Source organism: Varroa jacobsoni, unplaced genomic scaffold (genome assembly GCF_002532875.2).
Source record: "Varroa jacobsoni isolate VJ856 unplaced genomic scaffold, vjacob_1.0 scaffold_311, whole genome shotgun sequence".
NCBI lineage: Eukaryota > Metazoa > Arthropoda > Arachnida > Mesostigmata > Varroidae > Varroa > Varroa jacobsoni.
The window spans coordinates 85,660-101,372 of record NW_019213213.1 but is presented as its reverse complement, the minus strand read 5'-3'; the positions used below and the strand labels follow the sequence as shown (position 1 = coordinate 101,372).

The window sequence follows — 15,713 nt, the reverse complement described above, 5'->3', positions numbered from 1 at the left end:
ATGAGAAACAAACGCAAAACTTATTTCCTAGCAAATACTATGAAACTAGCGAAGGCGTATATTCGGCTACTAGCCACGAAACAATGTATTTCAAATACGACGTAGAGGACTGATGTGTGCGCGTCCGTGTTGTTGTTGTTATGACTATCATCAGACTATTCGAAAGGAAATCTCGCTGAAGGTCGCGTACGTTGCTGATCTAACGTAGTTTTGACCTATCCTGTAGATTTTTAGAAACCGCGGTCGACATTTCTAGCCATGATTGAACAAAGTCATTTACAACAATTTCTGACATGTTAAATAAAGTGATTCCGTAGAAATTTTTCAACAGAGCCCCTTTCTACCATGTAACAAGGACCCGTATCGTTATCAGGTGATACTAATGCCTGGATCTTCCCGCGGGATCAGCGTCTCACAATCTATCAATAGAGTCGTATCGCTGGATATCTCGTTGATGGCGATCATTATTACACGTTGTGTCAGTCGCTATGGGCCGCAGTCAGCCAGCACTGTCGATCCCGGGCAGACCGCTAGTAGGACACGAGGCCTATATGGGCAGGTAACGTAGATACGAAGAAATACTACTATTACTGCTGGACCAGTGTCAGTCATGGAGCAGGTTCAGACGCTACGAAGAACAGAGATCACTACCAGATCGTGCTATGCAGCCCACGAAGTAGAGTCAAACTGAGAGGGGGGTAGAAGGGACTAAGGCTGAAGTCGGCCAGATCGTTGGAGTGGGAACCCGCGGAGTCGCTGCCTACCTACACGCTACCGACCCAACTATAGACTGAATACAATCTGTAGTACCTGAAACATCGATAGTAGCGGCAACAGCCCTGTCGTTACTGCTACTGCTACTGCTCCTACCGCCGCCGCCAATAGAACTTATTGTCCATTCATTGCTCTGCCACCATCGCATCTCTGCTGCTGTTGCGACGGCTTGAAGTTTCGAGATGGCATCTCGTAACCGATGTCTCGCGATTGTTTCGCCCAAACTGCCTACCACCCGACCCGACTGCCACAACTACAAGTAGGAGCTACTTAGAGAATCGAATAGCGAACACAGGCAAAGAGCGGACTCGAGCTCGTCTAGAGCTCACAGCGTAGATGGTAGTAGCAATAAACGCCGAGCGAAAGCCGACAAACGACACGCCAATAGATGGAGGAGATGATTTTCTAATTCTGATACGTATCTAAGTGACTTTAGCGTACAACAGACCCAGCTTGGGAGGTCTCTACTGGCCAATGAGCATCGCAGTAGTGCACAAGATCCATCCTATACTCATCATTCCCTCTTCTGAGTTTTGTTTAGTAGCACTATTACCGAGGACCAAAAGAAAGGCAAATCTGCGCGCAGGAAACTAACCTATGATTCAGACTAATATTAATTTCTTAGATCAGAATGTTCTGGCGATTGAGTCTGGTCCATGTAATACGGTGCGCGAGTTGCACAACATGTGTGGAAATCATTTCCCTATGTGTGGAAACCTGATAGCAGAGCCATTTTTATAATTTTTAAAGAAAAATCGCACCGTCGACCCGCTCGCCTAGACTAGACAATACGAGTAATTGAACGGGAGACGTAATATTTACACAATCAAAAAAGTCCTCTGCGTACGACTGCCAACGGCTGACCGAGCTACAGGAAGAAGGTCCTTCACCATCTTGTCCTTTTCGTCTACATCGTATTTGATTGCTGAAGTAGTCTCGAGTTCGGCCTCCGGTGCATACCGCGACTCCATGACTTCTTAATGGAGTTTGTAAATATCACCTCACCACGTAGGTCAATCAATATCACTCTGAACCTATTTGTATAACATGCAACAAAATTGTAACTCGCTTTAATCCATAACATTTGAGTGAGTGAAGTGCATTCACGGAACCCTTTCGAGTTCTCGCTTCCATAACAATTTAATTTTCTGCTTTATATATATATATATATATATATATATAGATGCTGCATTGTTTACCCAACAGATCAGCTTTTTTTCTGCAGAAAAAGATAGACTTTCCGTACGAACTACTTCATAATTTAACACTTTATTTACAATACAGGCCTCGATAGTCCTCCCGAGCCATTGCTTTCCAATAGCACACATCCACAGGATAACTTCTTTACTAAAAAATCATTAATCACAATCGACTAGCATCAATTGAGATCTTTCAGATAAAATCGATATCTCCCAGATCAGAACAAACAGTGGCGACGGCAGCATGAGAACCCGCAATGGTAGCGCAACTATTGGTCGAAACTTCGATAGCATTTCACGATATGCTGATAGATATGTGACTTTTCGCAAAGAGACGGTCGAACGCTCTGCCATAAGAATCAAAGGAGAAAGAATCAAGTTAACATTAGAACTGCCTTGATGGCAGAGGCACTGCACAGAGTTACACCTACATAGGTAGATACGTGCCTCTCAATTTAGAAGTAAGTTAGCGAGCAATGACAGCTGCGAAAAACTTGCCAGGGTCAACTGCGAAGACAAACATAAGGAAAATGTTCTCTCGATAGCAACTATTCAGACCAATTGATCAGGCCAATAGAGTTATATCGATAACACCACCACTGCTTCCGAGAGCAGCAGGCAGTAACGAGTCCGGCTGAATCTCCCTCATGCGAGCTTGCGAAACACGTACAGAATCAAGTGGCCATAATATAATATATGTTTTTTTTGGCTTCTCGCAGCAGTTCAATGTATAGCATCTGTCGGTAATGTTAGTCAACAGTAGGTCTTCCACTAAGGTATTCGAAACTCAGACACTTGGAGGGAAACTCCTAACAACGCAAATCAATATTGGCCGTAATGTGTGATTTGCCATATTGCTATCAACTGATACAAATATTCAATATCGCCGTGTTTATTCATAGGTACAAGCACAGTGATCCGGCCTGAAGGCCTGCTTACTAACGTCCATTGATATGACTCAGCCTTTCTCGAACTGCTATCTGAGCGAAACGAACGTTTGCAAAGTTCTACTATACACGAAATATAGCGGAGCGTCATTGTATGATACGTTCGCCGGCTTCGAAACAAACCAAACCATGAAATTGACTTCAGCAGTGGCAGCAGTCAACGAGCAGCCTAACAGTAGTGATTCGTTTCCGTTTCGTGAGAACGTCTCATTCGTCATTTATGTCCGTGGTAGGGCGATGATTCAGCAGGGTTGCTAAGAAACATATATACAAGTATATCTGAAGTCGAATATCCCGCCCTTTGGATTATCTGTTACCCTAACCATTTTCGTCTATTTTAATAATCTATGCAGATTTTAGCCGTGATTTTTCTACACCGGGATCCGTAAATAGCTCGACTGTGTGTACGTGAGCAACTAACTACACATTGTTCCTCAAACGGCTTATCGAACTGCTTCTATAGGGGATTGGGCTGTCGTTAATATAGTTTAGTTTATCTGTCGAGCCGGAAAGCTTGTAGATTCTCCCCGCCCCCGAAGCGGTAAAGACGGTGAAGCTATTGAAGCTAATACCGCACACATAATTGAATTCGTTAAAAACCCAGTAGTTATAATATAACGCTTGCAATACGTTTGACAACTGCATTATAGACTGGATGTCCCTTACGGCTACAGAGGAAGGTTGAATTTGCCTATTATATATATATATATATATATAAATCGTAGCTAACGTTTAAGTGGGAGGAAATACGGAAAAATATTGCAACAAGGAGCGGAGGGCACGCTATTTAAATGTTTCTGATAGATTTTTTTGGCTTACCCATTGCTATTCCGAAATAGCGCGGCATCCTTTGAATAATCGGTGCGTGAAACAATTAAGATTTATGAAGCTTTTTATCGCGATTGCGGTTACCAATACAATTCCTAATAGTTGCAACATCTCTATTTTTAGGAAGCGTAAGCTTACCTTTAGTTTTTATGACGGACAACAACAAAGATAAGGGTTATGCTGACTGATTCAATAAGCCTTTCGTATATTGTTGGCGCTGTTTTCTCTATTCAATAAAGATGTTCCGTTCGATTCCTCATGCACTGAATAGACTTCAAAAGCACGGAATTGCAAATCGGAAACGATGATAAGCTCCCACACATGTAACTGCATTACATATTAAGACAGGGAGGGAATCAGTGAAGGACTGTGATCTAAATAAAGCGAGAAAAACAGTTTCATGTAATGCTGGATCTTGTTCGCACCCTTGCAACTGGAACTTTCTCGGCCAGAGCGGAAACAGCTTTAAGGTCACCTGCTACCTACGACGGCCTGCCTGCTCCTACAGGTACTTGCTGTGTAGGCCGCTCAACGACACAGTATTGTGTTACAGCTTCATTCACTGTATAATAATGAGGTTCATTAATTCGATTATTCTTCGAAGGGGCAAAAAAACTTCATTCAATAATATTATCGGAAGTGGTTGAAAATAGGGATAAATAAGGGTTACTTGTTGATTGTGTCTCGTTCGTGGGTATGCAGTTGTTCGTTCAGCACACAGATAACATTGGGGATCTGTGCACAGGTAAAAATCTGCCGCCAGCTTGAACGAGAAGCTGAAGGCAAGTATATTAAGTAGCGCGTTTCGAGTGCGACAGGTACTTGAACAGTGGCGTTTTAGTTGCAGATACGATGCCAATGAAATTCGCTAGTCATAACTGAAGTTCTCTCATTGTCAGAGGTACTCTATGAACGAATCGTAAGAGGACTAATCGCTGCGCTACAGCCCATCGGCCATTACAACGTAATGTGTATACATATGTATAAATGGCGAAAGTTTGATGCATTTTTATGTTAGAAAGAGGCGTTTCTTTCGAGAAGGAGATAAATGATGGCCGACACTTCGGACTTCTACACCTGCGTCAGAGGATGTATTGTCATTAATTTGTTCTGATGATGATAGGGTGTGCCACTGTTCGAGCGTCGTTCCTTTTTCTTTTCTATTAGTAGACATGCCTCTATGTTTATATGCTCATTCTAATGTTAACTCAGATCAATGAGCCGACTTTGAAATAAGTGTAGTCTGCTTTTGTGATTTGTTTGATAACTGCTGATTAACCGTTATTACATCGTAGAGTATTCATAGAAACTTACTTCTTAAGCATTGAAAGTTATGATTACACGCTATTTCGAACACTGCACAGAACACCAACGACCTACGAGATGAAACGATCGCCTCGATTATCCATCTAGACAGATGATAGCATTTAACTTGAAAAAATTAAATCAAGAAAAAGTTGAACTTCGCTCTAGCCGTTAGTATATCACGAACGAATGAAGCCAGGGGCATTGGAAGATGTCACGCAGGAACTTGTCTTTGGTTGTGATCGTGTTGACACCACTGCGTTCGTCACTGCAACATATTAAGCGCGGTTTTATATGAGGGCGCGCAGGATATAGGTGCACAGGACGTTCGAGCGCCACTCCCGTTTGACAACGCTAATCTCTCACTGAGAATCAATACGGAAATTAGACGTTGTTAATATTTTCTCTATGATGGCCAGCAATTATGCCTCTGTTTTCGGGAATTCATTATATAGAAAACTAGTAGCGCATATTTGTTTTTTTTTTGTTTTTTTCTAATTTTGTATCTGAACTTTTCGTTAATTTTTTTTTAATCATTTTTATATGGCGTGTTACGTTTCAGTACCTTAACTGTCTAGAGACCCTAGAGGCGCGTAGAATGATGTTTACTACGTCCAGCATATTGTTGTTGCAATACGAGAACAATTATAAGCCGCTGCCATGCTTATCATTACATTTGACAGGTGAATTGATACATACAACATAACGCGTTTCACAGATGACTCGATACCCTTCAGCATCTGCTAGGCACCCTGCTTTGCATACGGCCCGCTTTGCTTTACTTGTCATTTTCGGAAACAGTCTCAAAGAGTCCTCGTATCGTTTCATAAACAAAGAAAAAAGTTGGCTTACAGAGGAGGGTCAGAGGAGAGGAGAGGCGAAAATATCAGCCGTCCTTTGGCGTACTAAAAGCCTGGTATATAGATACAGCGTGTACACTCGGACAGCATCTCTTCGTTGACAGTTCGCTTACGAGAGCGATTCAAGTGGAACAGAATAGGAAATAGCGGCCGCTCGTTTTTTATTAGAGAGACACAGTGTGACTGACAAATAGACAAGGGACAGATAGACATGCGGTGTTCAGGGTGTTCCTTCTTTTTTCGATCCTCACTTAATTCCTACATCTGCGCAGGTCGCTGTTCAACTCTGTTGCAATACGGCTTCGTATACCAGTAGCACCCATGCGCACTGTTCTATCCGTACATACAAAGATAGACACACATACGAGCATTCGGCTGCCGCCCGAAGCCTGTAGAGAGAACAAAGCAGACAGAACCGCCGGGCGTGATGCTCACTGCTGTGTAAACGATCACTGAAGAACTGGTTGGGATCGTTGGGCACGCATGCAAGCCAATGTTGACTTCAGCGGTGTCCTATATAGATACACCAATAGAAAATGTGCTTGGTTCTCCTACTTCCGTCTGTCCTTGTCATCCGTACTCCAAATGTATCCAGTCATTCGTTCGACATCGCATCCTATACGCAGCATTGCAGAGTTGGGCAGATAGATGGGACTAGCGAAATACGGGGCCATAGGGGGAGAATTCAGAGAATGACAGAGAGAAAAACTCTCGTCGGCGGGTGCGGGGGCTGGAAACGATGTTTATTGTCTGATTTGAGGGCCCCCCTGAGACTTCGTTTGAAAGGCGGCACGAGGAACAGCGGACGGCGGACAGTGATGTGGTGGTGCAGCCAAATAAATGGAAACCCTCTTCATCCCCCCCCCCCCCCGTTGTCTGCTCTACCACACTGCTAGAGTGCACTCGATAAAATGGAGCCCAATTACGCATTTTACTATGTTTGTTTGTCAAGTAATTATGTTTATACGATACACTGTTGTTATTACGTTCGTGTTAATAAACCATGCAAAAAATTCGGCCCATTTAGACATACTCCTAAAATAAAATAATGAGACTAATTACTTTTTGAACGAAAACCCAGCCTTGTACTGCGCCGCGGAAGATCCGGACCTTACACGAATGCTCTAGGGCTAATCAAACTCAGACTAGTGGTCTAGCTAAAAAAAGATCATTCTTTGCGAGTACCTTCTATTCATGTATCACCAAGCAAGATCCTAGTACTACGGTTCAAAAAAAATGCGACCTTACATCAGAAAATTATAACATGATCCATGTTATAGTATCGCATTGTATTGATTCTCGCGTCTTTGTATTTAAAGCACTATTCTAAGAGAGTCTATTTTCAAGAATACTTGAAATGCCGCTTCGACATTGCCTTGGCAAAAATGCCCCTTACCTAAATCTGTCCGAACACTGCTTCCCCATAAAGTAGGACAAAGGTCATATCCCCACATGTAGATGTTTTCAATCTGGTCAACAATAGTCCTATCTAAAAACGTTTTCCCCTGAGAAATAAGGGAACCTCCGTGAAATAGTCTTTTTAAACGAAATTGAGATTTATATTTTTTTCTTTCAGTACTGTTTTACACGTACCTGTCCGCCGCTGTTCCGTACGGTGTCGTTGCATACGCTGCGGCCAGACTACTTACTGCCGAATGATCATATGGGTGATGTGAACAGGGATGTGGATGTGGTCCGGCTGTTGCAGGCGGTATCACTCCCCCACAACCCGCGGGGTTCGTCCACGCTCCCATGCCGACGCCAGGCGGACAGCCACTGTATAAGCCTGCGGCCGCAGCTGCTGCAGCCCCCATTCCGGGAGGCATTGCTGCCCCAGCAGTAGGCATGGACACACCCCTTACCACCTCGGGATAGCAGCCACTGCCGTCGGATCCCCCGCCGCCACAACTGCCTCCCCCATAAAGACCGTTCATCTGAAATTTCGTACGCGGATCAGCGATGACGCGAGTTTCAGAATTAGATAGACATCAGTCATTGTATTTAGTGACTGAGCCTTTAAAGCATGCCTGGAAATGTAGCTTCGTCTCCAACGGCATAATTTGCGCTACAACTAATCGATTTCAATAAAAAAAAAACAGGTGCAAACATTTCTTTTAAATAAAGCATATGATTCATTTAGAAAAGCTCACGTCTAACACCTAGTAACCATTATAGTTGAACTTAGTAGCATAAGCAAACGTTGCTGTGGAACATTGGTTCTTTTATGAAAATACACCTTTGCTGATACGGTCTGTAAGCTAAACGTGACAGGAGCTGGAAGGTAAAGTGGGAACTCTTCCCGTGGCCTTGAAACCTGTCCAGAATACGAATTTCTCTTATGCAAGGCTTCAAAATGTGATCGGTTCTGGGATAGTTCGGATTTCTCTCGTAACACTTTGTTACCTTGAACACTTCGAGCAGAGCACGATTCGGACATCTTGTTCTAGGGTGCTATATGTATATATGGCGATGACTGTGGAGATAGTTGTCGTAATCTATTCTTGCCCATTTGTCCAGTTAACTTACAGCGGACGCGGCGGTAACTGCCGATCGATGCGTTGGATGATAAAGGGAGCCGGCAACTGGACTGAAACTGCCACTACCCCCCTGATGAAGATGCGCCACCTCATACGGAGACCCCAATGGGCTGGAAGACGCCCCCCCACTCGCAGGGTTAGTCGTACTACCTTCACCGCCGGAATCCGCAGGAACACACCGAGATAAGGTTGGAGGGGGTGGAGGCGATCCTGTTGAGCCAGCGGGTGACGATGAACACGACGCCGCTCTGCCTCGAATGTGCAATGAATTTGCCTAAAACGTAAGATAACTGCTGGTTAGCCGAAATGATTTGACTCAACAAGCGTTGTCATGAAGGTCTTCTATCATGCGTGACAAACAATATGCTAACATTTACAGTCTGTTCTAACGAGCTAATATACAAAAGCACGGAAAGCTTATACACACTGTACCCTACTTTCTCCTGTGAATCCGAATGAAAAGGTGCACTTGGTCATAGAATAGCTTACATAAGAACCGTAGCTTTCAGATAACAACATCTAAAAGCAGCGGGTAATCTCGATTTACTGCCTGACGTGTTCTTATGGGCTGAGGCTTCAACAAGATTTTCCCGACAACAAAAAAAAGACTTTGAAACGCCGTCGTGCGGCCACATTTCTAATTGGCACAGGTTAGGAACCTATAATCTATAGAATAATAATATGGAGTTGATGATGAGAACGACAGGCGCTGTGAGTAAAAGAGACGACGAAATGACGAGCTGTGGCGGGTCACATAACGCTCTAACATAGGCCACCACGCCAGCCACAGCCACTGTTACGGATTAGGCACCAGTAATGCCGACCATTTCTCGGTGGGCGACAGCCGCTCCATCAATAAAACTCATCGCGTAGCTCCTAATCACTGCTCGAGAGGGCGGGTTGAAGTCCAAGGGATGTCCGCTAGATAATTTCGACGTGACCGCTATCGTGAACGCACTATGATTTCACATAGATCAGAATTTCACGTTTATGCGGCCTAACAGTGCAGGCCATTTCCCTACGTTTGAGTTATTCTGGCTGGCAATGAAGGTTATGGTGACGAGTACATTTTTTTGGGGTCACATCTGTATGAGGTCGCCAACGTTATTGACGATTCACGTGGAGTATGGCATGCGGCCTGAACATGTTGAGGGGCGAAATGCATAGTTTTTGCTGTTAATAACTCATTATTTAGTCTGACACACAACGGAGTGCGGCTCGATGGAAAAACATGATTTCTATACGCGCCATGGTATTTAGTTACCAAGTTTTGATCTTGGTAGGGGCATCTTCTTGGAATTACTGGCAACATTGATCTACCTGATTTCGAAACTTCTTGTTCTGTGCCATGTTCAGTCATCGTTTTAACACAAACATTTTAAATTGGATTGCTCAAAAATTAGGTCTACATTACACGATGCAATAATACTTAGTAAATTAGTGCATCTTTTTTTCGGCCTGTAGTTTTTTTTTACCGTTTTTACAATGTCTCGCCAAGACACGGTGCTACGGTAGCTAGTTGTGTGAATTTTCAGGAACAAATTTATTTAAAAATCGATTCAAGCCTTGGGAGGTTCGGCGGAATGGATGCAAAAACGTGTCGCTATTTGTTGCAGACGTGTCCATCACATGTTACCGAAAGACAAAGACAGAATAACTGCGAAAATGTTCCGTTCGACGGCGGACTGCTCGGTAAAACCTAGCCCTGAGTGTTGCATTAAAACTACTGATTATAAGAGCTTGACGAAAAGTCCATATAAATTTTTGTACCGGTGTAAAGCTGATTATTTCTAGGAGATCTATTTACATCTTCGTGAGATAGACGATGATGAAAGTGTTTTAATTCAACCAACCAACCAACCAACAAACAAACAAACAAAGATATCATCATCCTAGTTTCGCGGTCTCTGCTCTCCCAGCGTTTATGAACGTCTAACGAGAAACGCATCGAACACCTCTTAGAGTGCAGTTTAGCAAAAAAAAAAACAGGTCCTTGCCACCGATGTTAAGCGGATGTATACCGCTATGATAAATTTAAGCATTATCGTAGATCCGCCAAAGCCAGAATGGCCAAAAAAAGGCTTCAAAATGGCCAGAAAAACAAAAAAATAAGGCAGTACAGCGTTCATACCATTAGATTAGAATCATAAAAGCAACATTTTGTTGGGCTATCGGGACGTTATGAAATACTCTAGCTCCTGAGCGAATTCACACGGCTGTAGGTTGTATCTCTGGCTCGTGCCAGCCCACGGATTATTTAATTGTCCAGATCTGATACAATGAACATCTTACAATAGGGCTTATCACGGAGCGCCGTTCAAGTCGACGGACGACCGCTGCCGATGGCAATGACAAATAAGAAGTAATGCTTAACTAGTTTTCTAGACAACCCGCAGCGTGGAACTATCTGACACTGGTAATTTCGTAGAAGACTTCTCGGACGTCCAACGATAGGTGTGGCTTTGATAAGACAGTCTGCGAATGTCTAGGAAAGATCGCACAACGTCAGAAGAGTACGACTCCCGTAAAGTCAGCATCATCTATATCATTAAGGGAATAACCAGTAATATATACGATTTGACTAACTGCGTAAATATATAAAGATAACGTTAATTATTTTTAGCTTTCAGCTCAGACAGTCACCGAAAATTTGCATTGGAGAAATCGTAACTAACAACCTCATGGAGCAAGTGGTCTTAATAACATTGTAATAGAATAAGATGAAAAACTTTGCTTTGAATCGGGCGTGATTTTGCCTTCCAGTTAAAGGACAATCTACCACTTAGATGATTGTAACGCTTTGGAATGGGCTAATACTATAAAGTGTTGAGAGCCTATGCTGGCCTGTGAGCCCTGAGTTAGCTAACAAAGCCTGTAGAAGAACTCAAGGTCAGTTTATGATAAGAGTTTTCGTCCGTAATTTTACCATTCGAGTTGTCCGCCCATCGCAGAAGCGGTACGCCTGGCCATAATTTATCTTCACGTAGCACTTCGTCAAACGTTACTTACCCGCAATGCTCGCATATGAACGTATGAAGCCAGCCAAAAGACCTCGTAACTGTTACTATTGACGTCAGCATTGTTCAGTATTGAAGTGTATTCAATATTTGGTGTTGTCACTTTGTTGTGTAATTGCAAACTGCCATAGCGATGTAATGGAGATATTCATACGGATTGCGACTCGCATCGGTGGGGGCCAGCTAGGCACGAGAGCCTATTTTGGAACAGCGCGTTGACATGGATCCGGGAATGGGGCCGTTGTTTCATACCGTAGCGGGCCTATGCAACTGTTGACACTTTTGCTATGAGTTTTACTTAGTGCAGCGACAAGCGAGCAAAAAAACGGTGCTCGCCATTGTGAAGGCTTCCTGCGGCCGGAGAACGGACCACAAGCTACAGAAATAGCAAACAGAGATTCCACAATCTATATTCGACAGGGTCAAAGCAACGCGACTGGTACGCGGCGCCAGAGAAAAGAGCGACAGCAAATGAAAAAAAAAAGCAGATCGTTCTATTAAATTTGTAGAAAACTGCCAATTTGGAGTCAGGCAATGTAAATGATATAGTAGATCGCGAAAGAGACGAGAAGGGCAGGGATAGCCATGGCAACGTTAACAGCGCCTATTATTAACGAACCAAATGTGATCATGGTGATAATAATAAGAGTAAATTGTGTGAAAACAAATTTTAGAACGTGCAGTCTTCAGCAGTAGGAGCGACCACGTAAATGACAACACAGATCATTTGCTCTTAAGATATCCGTCGATCCGGTCTCTTAGGTATACATTTTAGGAAATCTGTTAGAACTGGTGTTGAAGTTTCGCCGGTCAAATCAAGATTTCGAATCTATCATATAAACTTATTTCTACACATTTGGAAGTTCAGCTATAAAGCTTGATTACAATTACGTAATTGATCGACTGTCAATACGCGTTGCGGATACAAGTTGTGTCCGAACATAAGGCATCTGCTATGGCGAGTTTGTTCGGGGACCGCAACAGCTTGGCGCATCGCATCGAGCGATCTAGAATGCTCACATAGCGGATTCATATTTTTTCACTTCTCTAAAGATAACTGTTGAGCCTTTGAAAAGAACAGACAATAAAAACGGTTAAACTTAACGCGCATTGCCTCCCGTGTTACGCCATTATATCTGTTTGAAATGTTAACCAAACAGACGTGTAATATATGAGTACATCAAAAAACGTTTTGATAGCGGCCTGTATTAACAGCGATATCCGCCTTTGGTGATGGCGGAACCGCTCTACTTTTACGGAAAACTTAATCGATCGCGTTCTATTCACGCCAGCGTATTACTGTATATCTGCGATCGTTTCATAGCGTCATCTAAAAGAGGATGTACCTTTACAACCTGTCTCAGGCCAACAGTTTGACGGCACTTTTCCTGCCATTCTCTCCGGGTCTCCTTTGAACCTCTCATCGACTGCAGCATTCTCGTCAGGTTGAGCTAAACCTGGTGAGCCTGGCGCATGTGATTTATGCTCTCTGTTAATGAGTTGAGGTGAATGAGGCGATGACGTCTGCTGTCACCGTCTGCCGGCCAACGGACCAACAAGCGATGTCGATGTCACGATACGTTAAAATGCGTAGGGAGGGAATTTGCTACCTTCACCCCTCCATCCCCAAAAAATTCTGCTGGTTATTAGAGCTGGAGAAGCTTGCGCGCGAATGCTCTTCACAATGAAACGCGAGCCCTTTATGACAGGATGAGATGAGACCACATTAGCCATAGCCTGCTTCTGAGATTGGCCTGGTTACAGTGTCCTACTGGTTGTCCTGGCAGAAGTGATCTGCGCGAAGCAGACTGTTTGAGAGCGAGCAACCTTAATCCAAGCAGCTGAACCAACGTGTTAGCTCGGTCGGCAAATGCTACTAAATTGTCTTGACGGCCAACTGAGCCGCACGTATAGGCAGTCGTTGAAACGTTTATCTAAATGATACACCATTGTTCCGGTATATATACACCCATGACATATGTAAATGTTGGCTGTTTCACAAAATGAGTGCAGACCAGTATTAGCCCAGCAGGGTGAAAGCATGACTTCGTCAAATAATTGGATGTAGGACTTCATTTAACTGGGCCTGAACACTCAACACACACCAATGCTAATGCGCAATACAAATAAGTAAAAGCAATTCATTGAACTTAATCAACAACGATACTTTATTGCAGTGGGCGAATTGCGTATCAGAAAAATCAGAGACGTTTTCTTTCCAGCAACTTTCGATGCGTAGCGTCATGACAGCGTTTTCGCAGCGTCATCAAAGATCTATCGGGAACTTCTCGGTAGAGCATTAACAAAACATGGCACGATTATTGTTGCTAACCGCAATGCTGTTTACTTAGCAATATAACGACAGCGTAGCAGATAACAAATATTGTTTATTGTTATCGAAAAACTTCAGGGCTCTATTTCGAATAAATAAACTGTCGCTATTGCTAGATGATTTTCCAAGCTCTCAGATACCTATTAATTTTCGTTTATGTTATTAGTTTACGATTAAAAACTAATATTCAGGGATATTATTGCAGTATGGACTGCAAGATGCAATAGTAGGAAATCGTTAATATTTGCATTTTGAGGTTAGATGCGAGGCATGCAAGAGTTCGACAGACGACCTACCTAACTTAGACACGTCAAAAGTAACCACTTATGAGCCTTTAGTCAGTATTTTACTTTTTTTTTCTTTCAAATCAGAAAACTCAATTGCCTAGGCCATGAACGGTCCGCCTTCAATGATTTTTGGTTATAGGCGGATTCGAACTGCTGGAATGATAGGGAGTAAAGCTACCGTTCCGCCACACTGAGAAATTGATTGCAGAACCATATTTTCGGTTCTTTATAAATTTCTTGACTGAACGGCGTCATCCTATAAACATCACTGGACGGTTAGCCATAAACGTTGAAAATAATATATAATTAGTAGTACCTATATAATATGAATCGAATAGCAGGATGAACCAAGCAAGGACAGCTAACTATCTGGCACCCAGCTGCTTCTCACGAATGTCTTCAATCCTGTAGATTTCTTCCTTTTTTGAGTGCAACTATATTTATCCATCGTTGATATCAGTGCGTTTCTCTGCGAAGAAAAAGTCTTATTCAATATCGAAAAATTTCAGGTAACTGACTAGGCAAATCCTAGAAACCTGCCAACAGATTCAACTATAGATTTTAGCACAGTTTTCCACAGCATGTCGTGGCCGTACACCGTATGCTAATACCTCTATCCGTTCATCGGAAGCTGCAATTAACACGGCGACGCCGAAATTGCTGCTGAGAACGATGTAACGACTGTATTTATAATACGTCGATGCTGCCTTCGTTTCTGTGTGTCTCTTGTCCTGAGTGCACTAAGGCTAACCGCCTTAGCTTCGCCCGAGCCTAAGGCGGCTTCAGCAACTGAAGTGACATCTGGCCGCTTCTGATACGCTGTAGCAACTGACGTACGTAGTAAAACAACTTCCCGTTCGAATATATGCATGTGTACATAGGTGTATAGGGGGAATGATCGCGTGTCTGTCGCTCGCACATCTCAGCTTTGTCTGCGAGACAGAATATAACAGAGCACAATAATACTATAGTTTCCCATGGCCAGTACAATTTCAACAGACCGGGCATCTGAGTCGGCGTAACTATGTTTCACTGGGGCACCGCCTAGCTCATTGCTAAGAGTTGCTAAGTGTCGCAGAAGGGGGCACAGTTCTGGTGGTCTCCTGACACATAAAGCAGCCACAAAAAAGAAAGCATCGTCTGTAAGCTATTCATTAACAGTGGGCCGAAGCCAACCGATACGATCAGAATTACATCTGAAAGGAGCTCATTAATATCTATAATATAATAATAATCTATCTATAATATAATATCTATAATTATATTCATGTTGCTGTGACGAGGGGGCATTTTGATTAACGCAGGGCGATAACTAATGCTTCGAAGGATCAAAGGCAAATATTATATCTGTAGATCATCGATCCCGTGGAGATTTCGGAAGTGTCAATGTGTCAACTGAATGAGGGTACTGACAATGAATATAGATTCTAGCATGATAAGATCCTAAATATAGAATATAGATTTTATCGTATTTCATTGCCATTAAGTAAACTCAATTTTATTTTCCCTACCTTAAGAACTGTGTTATCTTTATAATGCTTTATTTACTTATTGTTTGTTTGTTTGTTTGTTTGTTGCCACTTTGTTTCTATGCGCTCGTTCGGATAATTAATGGACAGGTAATTAT

The 15,713-nt window shown here is 43.0% G+C and overlaps 1 protein-coding gene across 2 annotated transcripts in view; it reads right to left on the bottom strand.

Moving 5' to 3' along the window:
- Nucleotides 1–15,713, bottom strand: part of LOC111259245 (uncharacterized) — a 45,556-nt gene that overhangs the window by 18,543 nt on the left and 11,300 nt on the right. For both annotated transcript variants that reach the window (XM_022831097.2, XM_086967819.1), the window contains exons 2-3: nt 8,440–8,724; nt 7,507–7,847 (exon numbers count right to left, since the gene is read on the bottom strand). In XM_022831097.2, coding sequence (XP_022686832.1) covers nt 7,507–7,847; nt 8,440–8,724 — 626 coding nt within the window. The remainder of the gene's footprint in view (nt 1–7,506; nt 7,848–8,439; nt 8,725–15,713) is intronic.